The 23,466-nt window shown below is 42.6% G+C and overlaps 1 protein-coding gene across 1 annotated transcript in view; it reads left to right on the top strand.

Annotated features, from left to right (window-relative positions):
* KIAA1549L (KIAA1549 like) overlaps nt 1–23,466 on the top strand; it is a 76,324-nt gene that overhangs the window by 36,899 nt on the left and 15,959 nt on the right. The window contains exons 13-18 of the mRNA XM_062494472.1: nt 857–984; nt 1,865–1,888; nt 10,231–10,409; nt 11,940–12,157; nt 16,789–16,918; nt 22,551–22,898. Coding sequence (XP_062350456.1) covers nt 857–984; nt 1,865–1,888; nt 10,231–10,409; nt 11,940–12,157; nt 16,789–16,918; nt 22,551–22,898 — 1,027 coding nt within the window. The remainder of the gene's footprint in view (nt 1–856; nt 985–1,864; nt 1,889–10,230; nt 10,410–11,939; nt 12,158–16,788; nt 16,919–22,550; nt 22,899–23,466) is intronic.

Below are 23,466 nucleotides of genomic sequence, written 5' to 3'. Positions count from 1 at the left end.
GGAGAGTTTTCATTCCCTTTGTGGCAAGCTTCACATGTAAAAAAATGTGACTGTGCCTGGATGTGGACTAGCACCAAATGTACTATTTTCTACTGCGGCCTGCTTTACCCAGCTTGTGCATTAGGATTTGAGTAACTTGTCCACCCCAAAAAGCAGAGAAGCTGTGGTGGGAGCTTGCCGCTCGTTTCTGTCCCTGCTCTTTGCTGGGACCGAATGCACAGCGGTTCTGCCCTGCCCTCCCTCCTCACCCTGGTCAAGGACCAGTTCCAGGACAAGGATATGCAGTGGCTGATTAAAACAAGCATTTCCTCCGGAGTTTCAGCCAACGAGGGTGCTGGTTAAACCAGGGTGTGTGCCAAACGGAGGAAAGGAGAATTTTCTTATCAGGTTGCGTGTGCATATGTGCAAAGTGAGCGAGTGTATTTTGCACTGTGGCTGACAACAGCTGACTGTAAATGCAGGCTAAATGATAAAGGAATCGGTTTAGCCATCCAGCCTAAAACAAAGGTCTGCTTTATTTTGTCTGGGTTAATGACACTGAATTGACAATGGGGCTTTTTGTCCTCGGTGGTGGCACTTTTATCATGGTGGAGCTTATGCACGAGGAGCAGTTGCACACCAAGCCACCGAGATGAGATGCCCGTCAGCCCTGAACTAATTGAGAAAGCCGTGGTCACCTCCCACCACTCTGCTCCTACCTTTGCTGGGTTGCTGTGCGCCGTTTCTATTGCGTCTCCTTTTGGTACCGAGTCAGACTTGAAAACTCAGTGATGCGAGCTGTGCAGATGAAATAACCTTGAAAGGAGGTTTGGCAGGAGGAACTCACGTCCCGTCTTGTTGCTGTGGTTACTTGCAGCCGGTCCCCGAGTCAGAGCGGCTCCATCCTCAGCAATGGGTCGGGGAAGCCCAGCTCCGGCCGGAGCTCCCTGCGCAAGGTGACGGCCCCGCAGAAAGGCGCCAAAGAAGAAGGGAGGAAAAGGAACGGTGAGGAACGCTCGCTGTGGTCACTGCCACTGCCACACCCACACAGCCACCAGGGACCTTGGAGCCAGCTTCTGGTACCCTCAGCAGCCCCTGGGCGTTTTGTGTGTGGCTCATTTGTTGGGTTTTCTCCTTCCCCTTTACTGCTTCTCCAGATCCCATGAAACATCACGGTGTTTGCAAGTTTTCTTGCTTTTTTGTTCCCCCCCCTTTTTTCTTCTTTCTTGGAATACCAGTAAACTAATGAAGATGTGATGCTTCTTGCAGCTTTCTTTGTTGTGTAGATCCCTAAGATATTAATTTCCTCTTCTGCTGCTGCTAAACTGGCCGAGGTCTGATGCAGATGAATTAATTAGATAAAAACTAATTTGAGAAAGTGTGAAATATTCAGTGCTTTGTCTTTCCTCACATCCTTGGCACACCTGTTTGTCATTAACACTTACTGTCAGCTTTTTCTGATGCACCTGGGATGGCACACTGGATGTATCTTACAAGACCTTGGTTGATGGTGGTGACCTTGTGACTCGAGATGGATCAGGAACATCTGATGAGAGAAGTCTCAGTCATCCTCTTTTTTCCTTGCTTTTATTCTCTCTGCCTATTTTTCCTGATAAAGTTATAGCTTTGTTCCCATATCTATGTTTTCCTTATGAATAGAAAACTGGCTAACAGGTTCTAAGTTTCAAGGGGGTTAATTATTTTTTCACTGTATGAAATGCAGCTCATTTTACAGGACAACATTTGTGTTTTCCACAGTTAAAAGCTGTGATTTATGATGTCTTCTTTCTTACCCACCCAGAAAAGCCAATGTTCAAATCAGTGCTGAGTGCTGTTTACATGGGTGGACAAAATAATTTAGTGAAGGTATTTTTTGATTAATTAGGTTTTACATCTTCAAAGAAAATTGGTAAGAACTCAGTTTTGCTTGTTTTTTTGTTTTTGTTTTTTTTTTTTAAAGAATTGACTAGCACCTTTCTTTTGATCTGGGCTGGAATGTATTTCTAGAATATACACGTGCTACCTAAATAAATCTGTGACTGTAGTAGAAGGAAATAGTGACCCTTTATTTTAAATCTTAATTTCATTAGAATCTAGGAAGAACCTGTGCATGAGACACCTCATCTGCAGAGCCCCTCCAGGTAGAGACTTCAGCTCCTTGTGAAGGAGCTCTTTTCACTCCACTGCCATGACACTAAAAGGGTCACCTGGCCATCTGGCAGAGATAGGAAAGGGAATAAATCCCTCGTTCCCAGGTAAAGAGAGGGGAAGTTTTCAGCTGTAGGCATATCTTTTAATGTATGTTAAGGAGAGTTTCTTCAAACAACCCTTTCAGGACAGCTTCTGAGAAGGAGGACATGGTCATGGCAGATGAAATGACCTCCCCTTATCAGATTTAATGGAGTTCAGTTTGGAGTCGGGTGATCCCCAATGCCTGTTGAAATTGAAATTAAAAACCAAGACCCCAAGGCACCCATTACTTCCCATCACAGAGCCTGCACTTTGTTCCCCCCACGCTGCATTTACGAACACCGCTGTCACCCCTGAAAGTCTGTGCTTTCTGCAGGGTTTTGCCTTTACCCAGAGTGTTCAGCATCCACAGAAGGTGTTGTTTTTCCTTCCAGTCTCAGCAGGAAGTTGCTTTTCTCCCAGTTGTTTGCCTGAGCCTGCTCCAGCTCCCCAGCCCTGCTGTTGGCTCGTGGCTTTCGCACACCCACGTCGGCAAAAGCAGCAGCAGATTTTCTTCTCTGGGAAGCAGCATCTCCAAACTGGAATGAATCCCTTGATGGTCACATGTTGGATCTGGGGACTCCAAGTCAGAATGGCTCATTAGTTGCCATAGTTACAGACCAATTTTAGATTCTATTTCTTGCTGACATTTAGTTATGGGGAGGAATGACAGCGCTGGATGTTACCTCAGTACGTAAATTCTGTATGGCTTGTATCAAAATTGGCTCCACATGGAGTGTGTCAGGGCTGTGAGTGAACAATGTGAAGCCAGCACAGACTGACAGGCTTGGCTTCAGGACGTGATGCTTTGGAGGATCAGGAGAACACTTCAGCTGAGCATTATTTCTGCAGAAAGCACAAAATGTCTACTTGAATCAAACAGTGATAAGATTTTTTAAGATAATGCCATGTTTTTCCTTGAAGAACACTTATTATTATATCAATAGAAAGTTTTCTTTCTAAAAGTTGATGAGTTCTACATTTATTTACTTTAGGCACTTAATAAAACATTATTTAAAAGTTCCCAGTTATGTGTGTTAGAGGACTGTAATATAGATTAATCAGCCAACAGAGGTACTGGCAGTTTCTGAAATGGGTTTGTAAGAGAATGTGGAAGAGAAGAACAGAATATTAGTAGTTCTGCCCATCATTTATCAGGTCAAACATCATTCAGGGAGAAGCAAATGGCTGAACCCACTCAGACCTAGAGAACTAAACCAGCCCACTTTCCTTTCACCAGCTCCTCACTAAATTAAGCCAATGAAATTGATGTAGGTTGTTTTTTTTTCCCAACCATTAAGTGCTTGATCTTGCAACCTTCCCCTTAACATCTTTGGAAGAGTGTGAGTGCTTGTTTATTTTCTTAGAGAAAACCAAAAGTTTTGATTTGCTATCAATTCTTAATGAAGCATATGACTCCCCAACTTTTGGGCCAAGAACTTATGTAATTGAGCTCATTGTACTTAAACCTCATCACCGCAGGTGGAGATGTACAAGCAGCATTCCCAAAGAGTCAAACTTCTTTGTGTAAGAAACCTACCCCAGCTGCACCAATTTCTCATTTTCCAATCATTTGGACATTGTCTTTGAAAACAGACATAACTTTTCAGAAGTCATTCAGTCAAGGGCCTCACTCCTTTTTAAAATACCAGTCTCTAAGACTATAATTTTCTTTGTCCAGGCAAGAGTTGTCTACAGGAGCAAAGTGGCAGGGGAAAAAACTGGTCTGTATTATTGCCTTAGCTAAAATCAAAGGGATTTTTGGATGTAAGTCAGCCAAGCTTTGATACATTGCCTCCTTTATTCTACAAAAGCGTGGGCCACTGGTTTTCGCTCTGTCTGATGTGGCAGCTCAGCATCAGAGCTGTTTTTCTGAATTTCTGAGCAGTTCTCTATGGTGACTCAAAATAAAGTGAATTATGGCCACAGCAACATTGTCTAGTGGCAGTGATGTAGCAGCTTGGGCACAGAGATAGCTGGGGGAGCTGGTGGATCCCAGGAAACATCCAGAACTCTTCTGCCTTTTTGGTGCTGGGGGAAGTACAAGTCAGAATGGAAAGGGCTGCTTCCAGAGGGTCATGGCCAACTGGGACAGATCTCTGGAGGTAAAATCCAGTCAGAGAGGAACCCTGACAACTGCATTGGAGCACCTGTGTAGATTTGGAGTGAGATGATTCCCCTTCATGAGGCCCGTGTCTTTGAAAGGCTAAGAAATCAGAGTGCTGGGAAGAATTTGTGGTGTAGAGAAAGGACACTACTCTTTCCATCATCCATTCCCTCATCCTAAAGCATTATTTACATTTGCCTCCAAAAGGGTGTTAATTAGGGATTTTTGTCTGACTCTTCACCTCCTCACAGCAAACTCCTAGGCTTTTTGGAGTAATTTACTACATTTAACCACGGAGGGTAAAAATCCCCAAGAATAAACAAAATCCACCAGTTTAGCTGAAATCCTGTGCATTGGCACCAGTTGTTACTGAACCTCCCAGAAGTTTTACACATTGATTTTCCTTTCCCCCAAGATTTCAGCTTGTGTGACACAGACTCATTTTTCCCCTTACTGTTTCAATTTCTTCCATTGCCTTTGTTGTTGTTGTTGTTGTTGTTTATTTGCTTCAAATAGTGAGAGCACTGTGACCTTGCTAGCATCCTGCTAGTGACTGTGAACCCTATTTTTCTTCAGACTTACTCAATAGAATTTCTTTTTTTTTGGACCCTTTTTGGTTGCTGTTCTCCTGGCAAGAAAACACTGCATGCTGTGTTGCTAAGAAGCCTGTTGCAGTTGATCTCTCTGCAGGGATCTGGGATCTGCAAGTGGTCACACAATTAAATATTTCTTCATTCACATTTGCATTCTCCTCTGGATGGCTTTTGCTCTGCCACTAATGGAGTCTGACAGGAGTTTTCATCCAAGCAGTAGTGTAAAGAGCATGTAGATGTTCATGCCCTCAGACCCAGTGGCAGTCTGGATGGCTGAGATTTTTCACTAATATGTCAGCACTGAAGAAGACAAATGCACAGTTTTATTGTGCAAACAGAAAACTATTTCTGCAAAGGTTTTTAAAACTCCTGGGGCACCATTTCCTTAAAGAAGCTTCTGTTGTAGGCTCTCATGTCTTCCCTTGTCTTTTGTGTGTTCATCATCCTTGTCAGTTAAATAATTTTCTTTTAATTGGCGAATGTACCTAATTATTACAGAAGTGTCAGCCAAGAAAAGGGGCTGGTGGATTCACTGGAAACATTATTAAATATGAGATCTCTTTTTGAAAGACTTTGATGTTTAGAAAGATGAGGCAGATGAGTATGGAGAAGAAATAACCCCAGAGAGATATCCTTGTTCCTGCTTATAAGGAGAGGAGACCTTCACAGAAAGGGAACAAAATAAGTAGCTAAGGGACAAGTACTCACCCTGTGCACACAGCTTCATTGGAAACCTGCAAATACCACTTTGGAGATCTCAAATGACCTGCTCAGGTCCCTGCTTCAGGATCCCAGGCAAGCCCAGACTGCAACATCCCCAAGATTTAGCTGACTTTACACCTAAGGAAATGCTGTCCAGGAGGAATCATGAGCTGTCTCCATTAGTCTGTAAGCTGTCTGCTTCTGAAAATATAGTATTTGTGCTCTTTGAGAGAGGTTTAGCATGGCACTGTCTCAGAGCTGGGTGTAATTGTCAAAGGGTGTGTGTGTACACAACTGTGTTTTCTGTTACACTGCAATATCTTACAGAGAGGTGCTTCTATCCAGGATAGGTTCAGATACTCATGTTGGGAAACTTGTATTTTACTTACAGCCTATAAACTCCTTCAAAAACAGATGGCTTTTTTATTGCTCAAAGCTTATGTTTGTATCTTTCTGGAGATAGTCATCTGACCAGAGGAATGACTTGGATGATATAGAAAAAAGTCTCTTTTTTTGTCTTTTTATAGAGATTTTCTCTAAAATGAAAATTAGTTCCCCATTATTAAATCATGTTCAGGAATCAGAATAATTTCTGTTTGAAGTACTGATACCTGGGCTTTTTCCTAAGGAGCTGTTTTAGGTAGATGACATTGCTTGCTCTTTTTCAAACTACAGGTCTATTCTATACGTGTGGTTACAATGTTTGCCTTCCCCTCATGTAAAATAAATCTTCAAAAATGCTTCATTGAGAGATGTAAGAAAAGGCAGACATGTCCACCTGCTTGCAGGTGTCTCCCAGGTTTTGGCTTTATGTGTTTTTCTGTACTGATGTAATTCTTTTTCTGAAGGCTTCCAAAATCTTTCAAATGGTTGCTTCTGAGCAGGACAGCACAAATCTTTGTTTCAAGTGTCTGGCTGGAAGCTCACCTGATTCACAGGCAATTAAAATGTCCTTAATGCTATTTATTTATTTATTTATTTATTTATTTATTAAGGTGGAAGTATTTCATTCTTTTTTTTCTTCATTCCAGCATATTTTGATGAGGAAGAGAGGAGGGAAAGACAAGGTTGAGGGAAAGAGAGAGGAGACAAGGAATCTTCTGTGGCCTTCACTGGAATCTTTGGCTGACAAAAGTATCACTTTTTTGACTCTAAATTATTAACTAGATAAAAATAGAATAGTTCACGTGTCTAATTGTCTTTTCACCGTTCAGAGCTCCAGTCCCAAAGCCCCTTTTCCTTGGGACCAGCTGGTGACGGGTGGGCAGCACCACCTGCCGGCACTGCCAGCTGGAATAGTGCAGAGCTGCTTGGAAAGGGCAGGACAGCATCCCTGGGGCAGGTCTCGTGTGCTGCTGGTGGTGTGGAGACAGAGCTCCAGGGATGCTCCTGCTCCTCAGGGACCCAGGGCCATGCTGCTCTTCCACTGCCCCTGGCACTCGACCAGAATAAATGATTGCTCTGGATAGACTTCATGTGCTGCAGTCACAAAAAGATTAGGAGGGGTAGTTCCATCTCAGGGGAACATGTGGCATGAGATACCTAGCACGAGATATTTCAGAGATGGGAAACTGCTCCTAAGTAGTGATTAGGTTGGGTTTTGCCCTTTTCTGCTGCTGACCTTCTGAGTCTCACTCTGTGCTCACACAGACAGTGCAGGAATGAGTAGGACAACTCCACAGGAGTGCTGGAAATGCATCTGTTCTAAAACAGAAATTTAAAACTCCATGTTTAAACCAAGTTGCTAGTTATAATAAGCAAGGGTGGTTATTGTGAGTGACTATAAAGAATGTGTGGGCAATTCCCAGTTGCTCACCCAGCTGAGATTCTGGATTGGGTGGACTGGCCCAGGGCAGGGATACACAGCATAAACAAATATTCCAGGACTTCTCCAACGTTTCTCTGAAATTCCTTTGGGGTTTTTTTTGAAGTTTGGAGGTTGTTGTGGTTCAGCCATGTCATAAAAGGTTGCTGTAAATTCTGTTGGGAGGAGATGGATAGGAAGAAATGATGAAATTCCCAGTGCTTGCTATGGTTCACTGCCAATGCAGATTACAGCAGTGTGCCAGTGGCTGCAGATCACAGGCTCTCTTTATCACCTACCAGTGACAAAGGGGAAGTGGGAAAAAAACCTTACTTTTAGATTATAAATAACAAATACTAAAGTAAGGTGGAATAAAATTCTAAACTCTAGCCTCCATTTGGCTCTCATTTCCATGCTGGTAGCACTGCTGTGGGTGCAGGAGTTGTGCTCACTTTTGAGATGCCTGATACTGAGGGTGTTAGTGCTCCCCATCAGAATTAGGTGTCGTCTGTGGGTTCTGATTCTCTTCACCCTTAATTTTTCTTTCCTTTGATGAGTCCTAGAGGCAATCTGTTTCATTAAGAAAAACCCTTGGTTTCTGCTCCTGAACCGAGGTCTGATGGGACATCCCTTGCATCTGCAGGTGCTGAGGTCTCTGTGGCTGCTGGGTTTCAAAATCCCCCCCAGGGAATTCACCTTTATAGTCACTGTAACATGAATGCCTCCCTGCTCACGTGTGGTCAGTGCCAGGAGAGGATCCCCTCGTTCTCTGGTCCTGCTGCTGTGGTGTCCTGGTGGTCCCTGGCAGTCTGGGTCGCTGAGCTGGGCTCATGAGCTGCACGTTCTGCTGAGCACACACCTCTGGAGTGTTGGAACAAGCCCAGGAGGAACAGGGGCAGCCAAGAGCCACTACAGCTTCTGTCGTGTTTGGACAGTTCTGTGGAGCTGCAGGGACAATATTGAATTGTGACACAGTGATTTAACCCATCTATTGCTCCAAAGCTCAAGTGGTGCCCGCTCCAGTCACACTGAGCACGGACAGGGATAATGAGCTTACTCAGTGGGTTCATATTTTATGTTATTACTGTCAAATGTTTCCTTACCAAAATCATTGGCTGTCTAAACTGCTGAGTTTATACAAGTCCATTGTAATTTGTGCAGTGATTAAATATTAAACCAGAGTGTATTTTCAGAGGAAATAAATTTAGAGCAGACCACTTTGTTCTTTAGCAGAGGATCTCTGCTCCTGTCAGTTAGGAGATAGAGCAAGCATTCTTCCCTCTAATAGCATAATTATTCAAAAATGTTTGCAAGGATCTCTTTGTAGAATTTGTGCTCATGTTTTAGTGTCATTCTTTCATTTCAAAATGTGGGTTAGAGTTTTCAGATTCAACAGCTGACAAAGTGATGCAGGTTTCCAAGGAAAATTTAGAAGAGAAAGGGCCCAATTGCATGCTGAGGAGAATTATCCATTTTTATAGACATCTAAAATTAAAGATGCTTTGCCATGCCATTTAATTTTAAAGATTTACAGAAGTCTTTTTCTGGCTCTTAAGAAATTTTAACAGTTTAACTTCACAAAGACCTGAAGTACTGCTTGCAAAGCAAAAAATTAACATAAGGTTAGATACCATCAGTTTCTTAAGCATTTTTAGCACAAATTAGAAAATGCTTTTGTTTTAATAAATGGTGCTTTTAGCGTTAATAAGTTTTGAAAAAGAAACCTACTTATTTTAGCAAATTTTGAGAATGCCCTTGGTCTTGCAGCGTAAGACAGAAAGAAAGCTGCACTCTTGGGATTGATCAGGTGTAGCTACTGATTCCTTGGCATGTGGACACCTGTGTATGCATTTCCATGTGAAACCTGGGAAATCAATCTCAGTCTCACAATCTGAAGGCCGCGAGTTCGATCCTCACACAGGGTACCACTTTATCACTTTTTACCTTCTTTTTCTCCTCTGCCAGAGTTGGGATTGAATGCACGAGAGAGGGAATGTCGTGTTAGGACTCAAATGTTTATTAATTCTTGGCTATGTTGCAGTGAGTGCTACAACACTTCTAGCTAACAATTGAAAAATGGTGAAATGGTGATGTATCTCTTTTGTTACAAGGTCTTTTAAGGCTTAACTGTCCAATTAAAAACTAACACCTAAATTATTTTTACTTTTGACCTAACGACCGAACACCTGTGACCCGCAGTGCAGTATTTTTTATGCAATCACAAAAGTACCACATAGATCCATGAAGAGGAAGGTGAAGAAGAAAGAAACCTCTTCCCCAAAACATCCATCTTGCCCTCTATATATTCCTATATTCTACAACCCCAAATTCTAAATCTTTCTCCGTGTGATATTACACACCTTTATTCAAACTACACACCAGTGATTCCAGTTCTATCATTCAATTTTGGAAGCCTTCTCCAAGGCCTCAGGTCAAAAGCAGTGCTCTTTTGGGGGTCAGTGTCTGGCAGCACAGAAAGTTCAAACCTCGCAGTTTTCAGGGTTCCAACAACATCTACTTTAACTTTCACTGCCATTTTCATACAATTTCCTGTGTCATTCTTCTCCGTTTTTTCCCATCTTATTAGCACAGATTGGAAATCAACCTTCTTAGGGGAAGCGACAGATACTCCTTTGAATACGTGATGTTTCCTGTGATCTAACGGGATGTTTTTCCCAGTGTAAAGGTCTCCCAGACCTCCACCTCGAGTGCACCGAGCACATCATTAACCCAAAGAGTGTGCTTGCTGAATTTCCCCTTGAGCATGCAGCAGAAATGTCTGTGTCTTTGTGCTGAGTGAGTTTGATGTGCTCTAGTGGCTGTGAGTGATGAAGAGGAAGGAGGGATTCTCTTTGATAACGTCGCCAAGTCTGCCGTGGACCCCTTTGACACCTCCTCGGGCTCAGTGCAGCTCATCGCCATCAAACCCGTGGCCCTCCCTGCTGTCCACGCTGCTTCAGAGAGGAGCCAGGAGTCTGCCATCATCAACGGGGAGGTAAGGACTGCCTGATGGTGCCTCCAGGTGTTCCCTTGGCTACAGCCACAAGCAGAACCACCTCAAGCCTGTCAGAGTTGAGGGCAGCTAGGAGCTTCTCACCTTTATGCTATATAGAGTTCCATTAGCACTGTGGGCTCAGAGATCTGAGAATTTAAGGTCTGCTCTTTCACAACGCACCTGTGAATGCCTGCAACCTTGGAAGAGGTGATTTTCTATATTCCTACCCTCCCGGTGTCCCTCTTTCCTATTTAAAAAAGTGAGTCACGAAGGCAGAAAGTAGAATAAGATCTTTCCTTATGTGAATTCTGTGGCTGGGTAGGAAAATATGTATAGATCATCTGGGTGCCCAGCTGATCTTATTCTGAGCAATATATCTCAGTCAGAGTGAGAAAGGGTGCAGTGGGATCATGGTCTTGCTCCGCACTCCAGCCTGTGCACAGAGGGTGCAGTTATTTTGAAGGAAAAAGGTGGGGTGGCACAAATGTGTGCTCCAGATGCTGGCCAGAAGGCATGCTTTGACTGCAATACTTATGTTTTGGTGTAGATTTAATCAAGACCAGTCCATTTATGAAGGACTGAGGCTTTTAGGAAGTTGTCGAACATGATGGGAACAAGCCACAGAGGTGCCTTGTTTACAGACTCAAACTGCAACACTCATTTAATAAAAGCAGCAGGGAAGGCTGCTGCCAGGGACACTGTAAAAGACTGTCATCAGAGGTCCCATGTGGGCTTGGATTATTGCAGCCTATTGTGCTCCATTTCATACTTGTTTTCTAAGTCCTGATGTGCCATGTAGCTTCCAAACCTGGAGAAAGGCTTATTTAGCTTTCAGCATCTCTTTTCTGTAAGGCAGCGGGATGACACTGCTGGTGCTGTGTGCGCCCTTGCGCACACACACTTCTGTAGTTTGAGAAGACTGTAGAATTTGACTCTGGAAACCCAAAGCTCAAGTAAATTCCTGATTTCCAAGTAACTTGCAGTTTGAAGCAGGAGGGAAATTATCTCAGTACTTAGGAGAAACTGTGGACTAAGGTGCAGCAGGACAGACCTAACAGCCCTTCTTTTAAGGTTTGTCTCTGACAGGAGCCCATAAGATATTAGTAAGAATCAAAATAAACATTTGATAGCATTGCACTGGAGTTCTTCCCCAGCCACTGGTGGTGATTTATTTAAGGTTTTGTGCAGTCAGGGGATGATGTCACTGTACATCAGCAGAGTTTCCACGGGTGAGCTGTGCCCGTGGTGCCCCAAAGCATGCGTGGCATTGGGTCACGGCACTTGGCTGACACCACCCTCAGTGGGTGTCTCTGAGTCACTGCTGTAGTGGTACACAGCTTTTTAGGCTAACATTATTTTAACCATCTGCCAAGCCATAAAAATGCAGCGACTGTGTTCACTTGCAGCTCCTTGCTGCGTGCAGATGGCACGGTGTGGTACGGAGGGATGACACGCGCGGCGCATCACACACAAGATCCTCTGGAGGTAGCCAGCCCACCAGCAGCCCTGAAACATCTTCTTGCCTTTTAGGTGAACAAGGCTTTGAAGCAGAAGTCTGATATAGAGCACTACCGCAACAAGCTGCGCCTGAAAGCCAAGAGGAAAGGCTACTATGATTTCCCACAGGTCGATAATAACAAGGCGCTGACAGACAGAAAAAGGATGTATGAGAAAAACCAGAAAGAACTTGACCACATTTTGGATCCAGAGGCAGATGTCTCATCTCTTTTTGCTGAGCCTAAGAACAGGTGAGACTTTTTATTTGGGGTTCTTCATCTGGGAGGTGAATTGATGTCCTGGGAGTCAGAGGGGCTGTTTTAATGAGCCAGGTGTTGTATGGTCACTGGTCCCTGCTGCTTTATGAAGAAAATTCATACAGTACATGGAAAGCATGTCCTCTAGTAAAGGTGCAGTGTGGTTAAAAACAAACAAGTGGAAAGAAAAAGAAAATAAGGGAAGGGACCGTTGCAAGTTTGTGTGAGTCATTCCCAAAGGTAAACAGAAAAAGTGGTAGAATGCTACTGGTGATACTCAGCACACTTCAGGCAGGAAGTTGGCATCTGGATTGGTTCTTTTTTCAAAATACAGTGGTGTTGCTATTTTGTCATTATTTTAATCTGAATGTGACTATTGCAGTGGGCATGAGCTAGCAGAAGAAGCGTGTTGCCCACACAGGTCCTGCAGCGATAGTATCCGAGGGGTGTCGTGTGTGCCTGTTACTGGTGATCTTCCCGTGCCTTTAACAGAGAAATTCATCATTTGCTCATCTGTCACGTGAAGCTGGCACGTTGTATAACATTACCAGTGTTTGGTTAACACTGCCCTGTCTCCTGAGGATGGCGTACCAGTAGCATTCGAAAGCCTGTTTTAGAAATGAGGGGGAGTGCAGGTGCTGGTTGTGCCTGAGCCGCTGCCGTGGGTGGCACCATTTCCTTGTGCACTTTTCCAGTTTAATGTGCACTGAAAAGGTAAGAAATGGAGCTTTCCTACCACGGGAGCCCTGCTCTGCATGCTCTGTCCAGGAGGTACAGACAGAGCACTGGGAACCCTTGCTGAGGAATGCATTTACCAGGACACTGGAAAGTTCCCTCAACACATTGGTGTGGCTGTGACTAATTGAGGCATTAAGCTGGCCATTCATTGTGTCACATGGCTCCCAGGAGATGTTTAAAACCTTAACCTGAAACTTTAACACAACCACACTCTGTGGCTTTTTGTTAAATACACTGATGCTTGTTTGATCCCATACGTTGTTTCCTGCGTGTTTTTCAGTGTGCTGTGTAAATCTGCCACAGTCTGTTTGAGACAGTGGTCCCTGGCATGATAGAAAGTGTTGGGAGGCAGGTAAACTCCTGTGGATGAGCAATTCCAACGTGTAGCTGCACCATAAAAGTCTGGACTTGTTAAACAGATCTTCTGTATCCCTACGTAAGGAGAGAGAACTGCTTCTGATGCACCTTCTGTGAAGACACAGAGCACTTAGTGAACTCTACAGATGCTGCAGAGGTTTACAAACAAACCAGTTCTGAATTCTGTGCTAAAATTTCCCTATTAAGACCTGGAACTGAATTTGATAAGCTGCAACACACATGACAATGATTGCCCTTATTTTTCTAAGGAAAATAAGATGGCTAAAATGTTACACTGCTGGAGGAAAACCTTGAAAAATAGTGCTAGGTAATGTGGGGCTTGGTTATTGATAGATGAATAAATGCAATTGCATTTCTGTAATGAAATAGAATTGCTTTGAAAGCAGTCTGGGTAAGCATATAGTTGAAAAAAATATTTCTATCTTTTTCTGTTTTGAATCATTGTTACACCAAAAAAAAAAAACTTGAAAAAATGCATTTTTTAAGATAATATCACTAAAAACTAAGTCAAAGATTTCAAAGTTTCTAGGGAAAAGGTCTATTCTACTTTTTTCTTTTTTGTATATATTCCTCTCACTTAAGTCACATCGTTACAGCACTTCCAAAATGTCTTGGTTTGAAAGACAGGTGTTTGCTAAGGAAAGCAGAAGCTTCCCTTTGGACTGAAAAAAACGTGATTCTTCCGATTATTATAATTTTGGAATTAAGAGAGCTCTCAGGCAAAGATATGGGGATAGGAATAACAGTTCTTTACTAGTATATCTAACAAGACAAACAAGAACAACAACAGCTATGAAATTACCCACAAACAGAACAGTAACTCAGTCCCAGTGTTTTTTGGCTGCAGGCACCTTTTCCCTGAGCTGCAGTTCCCGGTGCTGGGGCGGGCGGGTCCCGCAGAGCCGCAGGAGGGCTGGGGGTGATGGCAGAGCTATCCCAGGGGGAGAGAGAGATGGAGAGAGAGCTCTCCGCTCACGGTGTCGGTCCCGGTGATCAGCAGAGTGCTGGATGGTGGTAGCTCACAGCGAGAAGACAGCCGGGCAGGGTCCGATGGTGGTTTCCCGACGCTGGGATGGGACACAGGCGGCGATCGTCCTTCTCGTCCGAACTCCGCGGGGGAAATGGGCCGAGACCCAGCCTTCCTCTTCCTCTTCTGGCTGTTTGAATCTCGTGGGGCTTCTTCCCTCCCGTCCCCTCCCCCTTGTCACCAGGGCCCAGTCAACAGGTATCTTAGCATGACAATGGGGAAAATTCCACAGAGGGAAAAAAGGGAGAGAACCAACCCTCAACACAAAACCTATCAGAAAATAGGGATGCAGTTGATTACTCAAGGTTACCTTTATATTTCTGATTAATTTTAAACTGTATTTAAAAGTGATTTACAAAACATTGCTGCTAAATGATTTGATTTTTTTTCCAGAACAAAGAGCTTTGTACTCTAGGTACCTTTCAGTCAAAAGTACCATAGTCCTCATGTTTTAAAACATTTCAGCTGGGTTCCCAGAGGGCAATTCCTAACCCATTTGAATGCCACTTGCTCCTGTTCATACCTCCTTTCTCATTAGTAAAGCTCTCTTCAATGAGGTGATTGGCAATCTCAGGGTAATTTTAAAGAGCCTACTGATGATGTGCACTATTCTTGGATTTTCTTTAATAGTTTGTAATCAGGTCAAGAATCTGCATGTTTTACAGAGCTGTACATTTGAATCCCTTAGAAAATACATCACAATTGCCTCAACTAAGTATTTATGGATGTATTGTAAAAACATATGACATTTTAGAGACCTTTGATGTAAGAACATGAAGATTGTCAGATCTGATTACCCTGTGCATAACCCTGTTTTCTGGTAATATCAGAGAAAGACTACACAGGAAGAAAGAATTTATTCGATATTATTTTTGTAGGGGAAACTTATTTCAAAAGCTCTGCTTGTCTTCTGTTATGGCAGTGCATTTGGGACTTTCAAATGTGAGCGTGGTGGTTTGTGATCAAAGGTCACACAGAAGTTTTGGAAAGTTGCCTTGAAACCAAATACCTGCCTGAATAATTTTTTAAATCTGAAGTGTGAAATTGATTTTTCTTTTCCCTACCTTTTATCCTGTCTGATCATGTAAATGTCCTACTTTCTGGATTTCTGCAAATCAATGTCTGCTGCTCTAATCTGTCAAGGCAAGAAGTGCTGTTAACAAGATCTGGAATAACTGAAGAATTATTTATCAGTGAATTAATTTGGACTGTCTTGTCTGTTCTTTTCATTGATGGTTCTTGAGACGTTAAACCATGAAGTGACTCAGAAGTGTGACTTCAGACAAAATAGTGCAACGTGTCTTACTTCACTATGAACATTGGCAGGTCCCCTGTGTAAAATAAGCAGCACAGAGACATGTTAGATGACCTGATCTAATTTTAATATTCTGAATGGAGTAATTGCACAAGGCAGAAAAATAGCATGGCTGGGCAAAGATAACTTTGTATCAGGCTCTAGCAGTGTAATTACTGTGCTAATAAATGAAGCTGGCATGCTATTATTTCATCTGTTACTGATCTACTTCAGAACCAGTGCTTCTCTGGAGTGTGCAACAAAATGAGTAATGGCCAGATACAATGTGAGAACGTCTCATAAACTCTGCTGGTGTAGAAGCAGCCTTCTTAAAAGATGCATCTTCATGAAGCATAAAGTTCCTGTACCACCATTTGGCAAACCCTCCTGCAGATATATACAGATATGCTCTGCATTTCACAGAGGGATGCTGCATTTGTTTTTGTATAACCAGCAGCAGGGGCAGAAATGGTTTTGCTGGAGAGATTACTGGGTATTTTGGATATTCAGTTTTATTTTGCCTTTCTATTGCGTTTGCTTCCCCTTGCTTTGGAGCACCCAGCATTGGGAGCCCAATGCCCAGGGATGAGCAGCACCTTGTCTCAGTGGAGCAGCATAATCCCAGGAAGCACAGCTCTCTGAGAAAGCTGTGGCCAGTTACCAAACTGGCTATTTAAAACCAGCATCTTGCAAGCAGTTTCCTCCCACTACTGTGTCTCTTCCTGTTCCCTTTGCTGGGGGTTTGTTTCAGTGGAGCATTTTTCTGCTTCCCTTTCATTGCTCAGGACCAGCAACTAAAATCTCCATTCCCCATCTGTGTGTGTGGGAGATCCTGTTATTTATATATATATATATATTTTTTTTTTTTTAAATGAATTTGAATCATATCAGCTGAAGTTAAAAAGGTCCTGATATCTTCTTGGGACATATTTCATCAGAAGAGCTCTCACATGCAATGTCCACATCTATCACGTAACTTCTTTTTTCCTTAAACCGTAAACAACAATTAATCATCTTTTAATCAGGTTACTGATTTCTAGCACTTCGTATACATAGTAAGAATATCCTGTAACAAAGTGGCATTTTTATGAACATAATAATCTTAGAATGAGGGTGAGCACTGACAGCTACTTCCTTTCAGTAATTTTTTTTTTTCGTTTTGCTCTTTTCTCATTTCATGTTTTCTAGGCAGCCACTGAAGAACTCGGTGTACAGAAGCAGGCAGTCCCTGAACAGTCCCAGCCCGGGGGAAACTGAGATGGATCTTTTGGTGACTCGAGAAAGGCCTCGACGAGGCATCCGCAACAGTGGCTATGATGTGAGTTTATTGGGTATAGGCAGTGAAATCTGCTCAGAAGGGTCTTAACTTCCTCCTGAACCCAGGGAAATGTTGATAAGCCACAAGACAGATTGCCATGAGATATTTGGTGTTACAGGAGTTCATGTGTGCTCAGCAGCCTTAGAAAAGCTCAGACTCTTTCATGTACTTCATCACTCTACGTCATTTTTCAGTCTGAAATGCAACCAAAACGCTTGCCCAAACCCCATTATTTGCCAAAGTATTAAATCTTAAATTTAGCTGGTTCTTCTAAGTGTGTTGCTACTTGACAGTGAGCTTTTTTTCATTGCAATTACAATCCTCTGTTTGTTCTGAAGAACAGCCTGGAGCTGCCCTCTTGATGCAGAATAATGAACAGCCAACTTCTGGGATTTTCACCTAAGTCCCAATGTCGGTGTTTTGTGGAAATCCCCTAGGGACAGGTGTTGTCCTCTTGCTCCCATCAGAACTGGGAGAGTTTTTTGTGTAGGTAAATGTCAAACCCAGCCAAAGGAGATGCTGCTTTGTGGTCCAAGGACCTCATGCAGCTAACACAAGGCAGAGGATTTGCCTTGTGCAGTCTGAACAAACACTGGGTGCAAGTTGACACTGCGTGAACTCAGAAGGAGGATTAAAAACAGCCCCCACACTGGGGCAATGTTGAGTTTTTCAATCCTTTGTCGTGTGTACAAACTACTGTAGCTCAACCAGCCTTGAAGATCAGTCCCTAGAGAGGGTCTAAGCCATTCTGGAAAACAAGAAGGTTCACCTGTGGTTACCCATCCTCTAAACATTCTAAATGGAAAACATTTTTTTGGGAGGTGTTTCACTGTCTACCCTCTCTCTGCCAGGCACGTGTTTTTAGCGAGGTGGAAGAAAGTACCAAAGTTGGGGGGATGTGTTCAGGAAAGTTTAAGCCTTTTACAAAATCCTTCAGGGCATGTTGCAGTTGTCAGACTTCTGAAATGATTCCCTGCATTTGGACACTTCCCATCAGACTGCAGGAGTCATGTGGGGCCATGTGAATGGGCTGACTGGTACACTGCTTTCTGAGGAATTAGCATGCCAATACTGTGCTAATAAAAATTAGTTTTTCACAGGGGATATTTCCCTGGAAATCAATGTTGAAAACATTCTGGGAGCAGGTACAGCAGCATATTTTAAAAATATATTTCAATATATTGTGTATGCTATATATAAAACATATTTTAAAGTAAATTTGTTAACAACCTTGAAAGCAGATTAATGATCTTCTGCAGATTCTGAAGTGTCCACAGAGTAGTTATAAACTCTGAGATGTGTGCACATCACAATTCCTTTTGCCTTGCCTTTGGCACTGCAGTCGGGCAACCTGTCCCTGGCACAGTGTTTTACTGATAAGTTACATAAAATCCTCTGCCCGATGCACTGCAGATTCACTGCAGTGCACCTCTCCCAGCTCTGAATGCATTTCCTATCCAAAAGCACAGAAATGCCACCGGGAAAACGGGGCAGGATGTTGAGATGGAGCTGCCAAGGCTGAGCCTGCAGCGTGGGCTGGTCCCCTGCTCCTGTTGGGGCTGTGTCTGACAGGCGGCGTCTCCCAGGGTACCCACAGGCAGGCACCGATGGCTGCAGCCGTGGGATTCATGGATCTCAGCAGCTGAAACACCTGTGGAAAGCTCACCTCTGGAAATGGGTGAGAAAGGGTTGGTTTGAGTGCTGACTCTTGTGCCCTTTCTGTTCAATGCAGCGGCACCTGGTACCTGTTTTTCACATCTGATTTGTCATATTGAATGTTCCAGCCTTCTCAGACTGCTGCTAACCTCTTCTTCCTTCCAGCATGTTATTTAGCAGCAAGTCCTGCCAACGAATAGTGAAATTTGCATTTTATAAGCAGTGCCAAGTAATGAAATTTATGAATCAAATAGTCCGTATTGCCTTCATGTCGTGAGACTTTTTTACGGCATAAAAAATTGTGGAGGGAATGTGAGGTGTTACCACTACACCCAGGTTATGTGTTGAGGTTTTTTCTTCCCTACAATAGTAATGCTATTATTTTTAAAGAAAAGGGATTGAGATCTCCCAGATTCTTTAAGAAAGCTCCTTAAGAAATCCTCAGTCATGTGCACAACCACAAGGTTTCCTTCAACTACAAATTTCTAAATGCTTTTCTAAAATTCTTCATTCGTACTTTTGTAAAAATACTTCATTACCTATAATTACTTTTTTGTGATATTTCTCTGAACCATGGTTCTTTTTCTCTGGGCTAAAAACTGGTAAGGATATGAGGATAAAGATATAATATTCTATATTTGTCCATATGGAATATGTACGTATTATTTTGGAGTGTACATTCTACTGTTTGATGTTCTCAGTTTATTATTTGCCTTTATAGTGTCTTTTATAAATGAATTATTATTGAACAGTACCTAGCTTTCCATTTTAAAGAATCCCAACAGGAATTGCTATCATCACCTTCAACTAGGAATTAGATTAAGGAGACTTTATTAACATGTTGTTTATTTTCAACATGTTTGTGAACAGCTGTGTGTAGAGTAAATACCATTATGAAAGACTCTAGAACTTCTAGACTGCTCGAAAGAAATTTATACCAGAGCAGAAAATATTCAGGCTGTTTTTGGTATGAAAGGAAGTAAATGACTGTATTATACATGTCTAAGAGATCAGTATACAAAGGAATTAATTAATGGGCCTAGTTTTGTTGATATAACTAAATGATTGCAATGCATCCCAAAGCTCATAGATTAATGTTCACGTAACTGAAAAAGTTGCAGCAGCAGAATAGTTCAAGAGGTGTATAAAATCAGTCTGTCACTGCAGGGCTTTTTTTCCCTCTCTTCATGTACCTCTAGTTGCTGCTATTACACAGTAACTGTGGATGATTTTATGTAATGGTTGCACTGAGGTGTAGTGGCCTCTATTTACGATAGCTACAAGTTTCAGTTGATAGGATAGCAAATGGCATACCTCAGAAAGTGATAGGATGAATTGAAATAGATTTTAAAATACGAGGACAAGAAATGATTGTTACTCTCCTCCAAAATCTTCGTCAGCTTTTATATTGATAAATCAAAGCTGCCTTAATGTTGGCTGTGAATATGCATCATGTATACATGTGATATGTTTTAAACATTCTGTGGGGGTCTAATGGCTTCACCAGTGAGTTGTAGTAGAAAAGCTGATTTATTACAGCATCGGGTACTAATAGGTCTATGTGGGATTCCACTCACATTATTGCTGGCATGAGCAAATAGAAGTGCCATGGTTATTAATCATCCAGTCAGGATATTACGATTTCAGAGGCTCTTTGGCAGCACTTACACAAACTGCCATTGCATTTTATAGTCAGCCTTCTAAAACGTGTCTGATTTTTATTTATTGTAGCAACACAAACAGTGGAATCAAAATGAAGAGCATTTAGTTGAAGATTTCCTACAAAGTTTTTCCATTTAAGATCATATGGTGCGGTTGCGTTCCTCCTCCCCCAGCCTGATGTGTGTACCACTTGGGAAGCCTGAATTTGAGTTTGTGGTTTTGACTTAGATAATATACTGTATAACCACAACTATGTAAATTTGGGTTAATTTCTAATGAACAAATGTTTATTTTTTTATCTTAATTTTTCTCTTTTTTTTTTCCTGACATACTTCCATTAAATACAAAATATAGCTATACTTAAAACAGAGAGAGCAAATTAATATTTTACTTAGATATATTATCAGTTTTCACTACCAGTGTAACTCTTTTCTGAGTGGCTGAGAACAAAAGAAGAAAACCAGTTTGGTATTTCCCTCTAAAAACAAAGAAATATGTATAATGATTGTGCTATAGCTTGCAAAAGCTTGGGGGCACAGTCATTTACCTATTCAGGTGTAGAAAAGCACTATTACAGGGGAAGAAATGCCACGTTAGGAGTTACAGAACACTGAAATGATCAGAATAGTGCTGGAATTTTTAACTAGAACATCCTGTTGTATTCTTTTATTTGTGGCTGTTTTAAACACTCGTACGCTCTCTAACCACATGCCATGTGTAGAAGGAGGCACATATCCTATTGCTTATCCCAGTTATCCGGACACAGTCAATGCATTTTACAGGTATTTAAAGAATTATAAGGTTTAAAATATATGTTTTGAAACTCTGGGCTGTAAAACTGAGCTTACAAAGTACAGATGAAGTGTGGTATTCCACTTTCAACTTCTTGCAATGTGATGGTTGCTTTCTGTCACGGAGTTACAGCCAAAAAAAAAGTCAGGGAGGTGATTTCTGTTTGTACTTCTCTGTACAGCAGGAATCACCCGAGGAGTATCCCTTCAAGCTAAGCTGCCCAAGCACTATCTGCTCATTTAAGAGTGTTTATCATTCCCTGTTCCCAGGTTAATTGTGCATAAGTACCTGCAGCTCCTGTCTGGGGGCTGGGTAAGACCCCTGAGCTGGGCCAGGGTGTTCTCTGCGAGGGGCAGGACTGGATTTGTGGTGTCATTGTTAGGAAGTTCAGAAAAACTCCCAAAATTTAGTTCTTCAGAAATCTTAATGTGAGAACATGACCAAAGGAGTTTCAGTCTCTCTCACTGTAATAAGCTGTCCCTTGTAAGGGGTCCTTCACAGCGATGGCACTCTTTAGGGAACTCTTCCTGGCACAGTTGCATGGCCATAACTAAGACAAGCATTCAAACATTAATTCTAATTGTTTTTAAGTGAGTCACTGGCAGTTTAATCTTCTACAAGGCATCCCTGCTACTTTTCCCAGCAAACAATGTAGAATGTAAAAGGCTGTTATACTCCCCTGCATCACATAATTTCTTTCCAATACTCGTCGTGCATCTACATTGCCACAATTCCTGATTTGTATGTGTCACACTGGTGTTTGAGAATGTCAAAGCAGCACAAATGCTGTTGACTTACTAAATTATGGGTATTGATCTAATACTGATACCCAACTCTGGCAGACAGAAGACTCTCTAGCAATTTAAAGTTAGAAAGTGTACGTTTAATTTAGTGCTGGGCAGCTGCATGGGATAGTCCCCTAAGACGCAGTACAAAATCACAAGTGGGTGCAGAGTCTATTTATTTACAAGAGTTGTGTATGATTGTATATCATAACAGCATCACCTCCCATTCCCTGCCTCCTGTGGTAATTAGCTTGAATGGCTATCAAGCATGTGTTGTTTGCTTTTCTGAATTGGGTCTGTGATCTTTTTTATGGGGAGGGGACGGTGAGTCTTCCTCACCCTGAACTTTCAACCCCTCCCATAGATGACAGTACAAATGATCTCTGGGAGAACTCCAGTTTATTCCTTCATGATTTTTGAATTGGTTTTGAGATGTAAAACATTTACAATTGTTTGTGTTTCTTTAGATCTATTTATCAGCTTCTCCTTTTCTCATTGCAAACCCAGCTGATCAAGCATAGAGATGACAACGATCGGTCATTTAAATTCGAGATAACTACCTCAAGTCCGGTTTATTTTAACTAACTACTAACTCTTAATGATTTCCATCAAGGATTATTTATTTAATTAATTCTAGCGAATCTATCTTTTAGCTAAAATCCTATTTTTTCCTAAAATAAGTGTCTCACTGTCTTGCAAAGCCTTTGACGTATACTTTTATTCCTCCCTCCCGCCAGACGGAGCCCGAAATTATCGAGGAAACCAACGTGGACCGCGTCAACGAGCCGCGGAATTACGGGCGAGCCCGGCAGGCCAAGGGGCACTCGGAGACGTCGACGCTGAGCTCGCAGCCGTCCATCGACGAGGTGCGGCAGCAGATGCACATGCTGCTGGAGGAGGCCTTCAGCCTGGCCTCTGCTGGCCACGGGGGCCAGCCCCGGCAGGACGCCTACGGCTCGGCCCCGCACCTGCCCTACTCCGAGGTGGTGACCAGCGCTCCGGGCACCATGAGCCGGCCGCGGACGGGCGTGCAGTGGGTGCCCACCTACCGGCCAGAGGTGTACCAGTACAGCTTGCCAAGGCCCGTAAGTGTTAGCGTGGAAACGCGTGATCACGGGGCGCTTGTATGCAGGTGCTTTTATTGAAGAGCTCTGGGAGCCGGGGTGCAAACCCAAATCGGACTCCCACATGGACTCAAGACGGACGTGTTTTTATACCCTTTTCGTTATATAACTATATATTAATTATTAAACCCATAGTGCTCTATTGCATACGTTGATCTTATCCAAGCACGAATTCTTGTAATTTTCATCAGGTCCCCCAAACATCTTTTCTCAGGATTCTTATTGCAATTAAACAATAACTGTATTCAACTACCGAACAATCGTATCATTTATCATATGATGACTACGCAGGTGCAGTTTCACCTGATATTATTAATTCCCAGGGCCCAGTTCCCATTCCCAGGGTCTAGTTCCTATTCCCAGGCCTACCAGACCCAACCTTTCTTACCATCCCCTGAATCTATACAATGCCCATGATTCTGGAAACATTTTAACCCTATGCTATCATAAGTGCAGCTGCTCTTACTACTCTGTAATGACACAAAGGTGTTTCCATTCTGAGCCGTGTTCGTTTTTTTTTTTTTTTTTT

Source organism: Cinclus cinclus, chromosome 6, assembly GCF_963662255.1.
Source record: "Cinclus cinclus chromosome 6, bCinCin1.1, whole genome shotgun sequence".
Classification (NCBI taxonomy): Eukaryota; Metazoa; Chordata; class Aves; order Passeriformes; family Cinclidae; genus Cinclus; species Cinclus cinclus.
The sequence above is the reverse complement of the archived record's forward strand: the minus strand, read 5'-3'. Positions and strand labels throughout refer to the sequence as shown.